The sequence below is a fragment of the Entamoeba dispar genome, genomic scaffold (assembly GCF_000209125.1).
Source record: "Entamoeba dispar SAW760 scf_1105229460273 genomic scaffold, whole genome shotgun sequence".
In the NCBI taxonomy this organism is placed as follows: Eukaryota; Evosea; order Mastigamoebida; family Endamoebidae; genus Entamoeba; species Entamoeba dispar.
The window spans coordinates 1-1,690 of NW_001854110.1; the positions used below are offsets into that span (position 1 = coordinate 1).

At 23.6% G+C, this 1,690-nt stretch overlaps 1 protein-coding gene across 1 annotated transcript, besides 8 other annotated features; it reads right to left on the minus strand.

The window, feature by feature from the left end:
- Nucleotides 1-12: 12 nt before the first annotated feature.
- EDI_152190 (syntaxin-binding protein, putative) lies at nucleotides 13-671 on the minus strand (the record flags this gene model as incomplete). The annotated part of the gene is made up of 2 exons (XM_001737051.1): nucleotides 13-467; nucleotides 515-671. 2 exons carry the CDS (start codon nucleotides 669-671, stop codon nucleotides 13-15), a joined length of 612 nt encoding a protein of 203 aa, XP_001737103.1.
- Nucleotides 133-175: a microsatellite.
- Nucleotides 466-508: a microsatellite.
- Nucleotides 623-657: a sequence feature (AT_rich).
- Nucleotides 671-751: a microsatellite.
- A 12-nt stretch (nucleotides 752-763) lies between these two features.
- Nucleotides 764-810: a microsatellite.
- Nucleotides 811-887: 77 nt separating this feature from the next.
- Nucleotides 888-1,312: a repeat region.
- Nucleotides 1,313-1,380: a microsatellite.
- A 6-nt stretch (nucleotides 1,381-1,386) lies between these two features.
- Nucleotides 1,387-1,690: part of a repeat region that runs on past the window's edge.

Consider the following 1,690-nt stretch of genomic DNA (forward strand, 5'->3'; position numbering starts at 1 on the left):
CCTGATATTCTCCTATCCTTTTTGAACTGCTTCTACTATTTTTTCACTTATTTCTTCGTTTGGTTTATTAATATATCTAATTACTGGATTAATATTTAAACAATATAATAATGTTGCTAAACTTTTCCCTATTTTTTCTATTTCTTTTTCTTTTTCTTCTTCTTTACTTTCTTTTGAATATAATGAATAAAATGCTTTTGCATTATTTAATGAAAATACTCTTTGTTCAATTGTTAAAAAATCTATTGGAATTACTCGAACGTCTTTAATTCTTGGTATACTTTTTAATTCATCAAATAATGTTTTATCAATAGCATTAATACATGCAACATATCCACTAGAATATTGTGGATGTGCTAAATCTTTAAATTCATTAACAATTCTATCAACTGATTCTTTTGTTGGTGATATTAAATATAATGCTGGACACATAAATGCTTCTCTTTTCTTTTCCAAATTATTAACATCTAATTTTAATTAATTTCTTTTTCTTTTTTTTTATTTTATTACAAACCAAGAATATCCGCATTTAATAAATCATCCATTCCACAAAATGATGAAATAACTTTTAATGCTTCTTTATCAACAACTAATATTTTCCAACTCTTTGGAAGTTCTTCCCATAATTTATTTAATAATTTTCTTTTACAAATATATGTTAAATCTGCCATTCTTTTGACTTTCTTTTCTAGTTTTTTTTTTATCTTTTCATCTTTTCACTTTTTATCTTTTTATCTTTTCATCTTTTCTTAAAATTAATCTTTTTTCTTTTCTTATTTTCTATTTTCTTTCTTATTCTTTTTTTCTCTTATTTAATTTATTATTTTGAACCCTATTTTTTTTTATTTTTTCTCTTCTTTATTCTTGTTTATTCCATGGATTATTACTTATTAACGATTATTACTTATTAACGATTATTACTTATTTTGATATGAGACTTTTATTTAGTATGATGGTGGTTTTATTATTAATTAGGACATCATATTTATCAACATTAGATTTGGCTGAGTACATAGTGTGTTATCAAGAAAAAGGGCTCTTTAATTGGTGTTGATGATAAAGAAGATAGGTCATAGTCTCATAGTGATTATGGACATATTCTTCTAATAATAACACACAAACAATGAAGAGTTTTAATACTCATTTATTTCAAGGTATGAATCAGGCACAACTTAAATGAGGAACCATTTAAGTTGAGCGTGTTTGAAAAAACTTTGTTTCATCTGAAATAAAGTATGTTGAAGAAACTGGTTTTGCTCACTTCTCAACATGATGAAAACCTAAATATAGGTAATTCATCATTGATTCCTTTTTTCTCTTCTTTATTCTTGTTTATTCTTCTTCTTTATTTCTTTATCCTCTTTTCTTTTATTATTTCTTATAAAAAGGTGCTTCAACATTACAGGAGACATCACAAAAATTATAAAATAATCAATAACAAAAGAAGGAGAAATCCATATCATCCATGAAATATAAATGATAGAAGAATGAGTGAAAACACCTATTATCTGTATGGACAGAAATACAATTATCATCACATTAATCATTACCTTAATATTAACTATCACCATATTAATTATCATATAATTATAATAATAATGAAATGATTCATTTCATTCATCACTTCATTCTTTTTCATCATCATAAGTATTTTATCATTATTTCAAATAGAATCAATCAATATTATAAT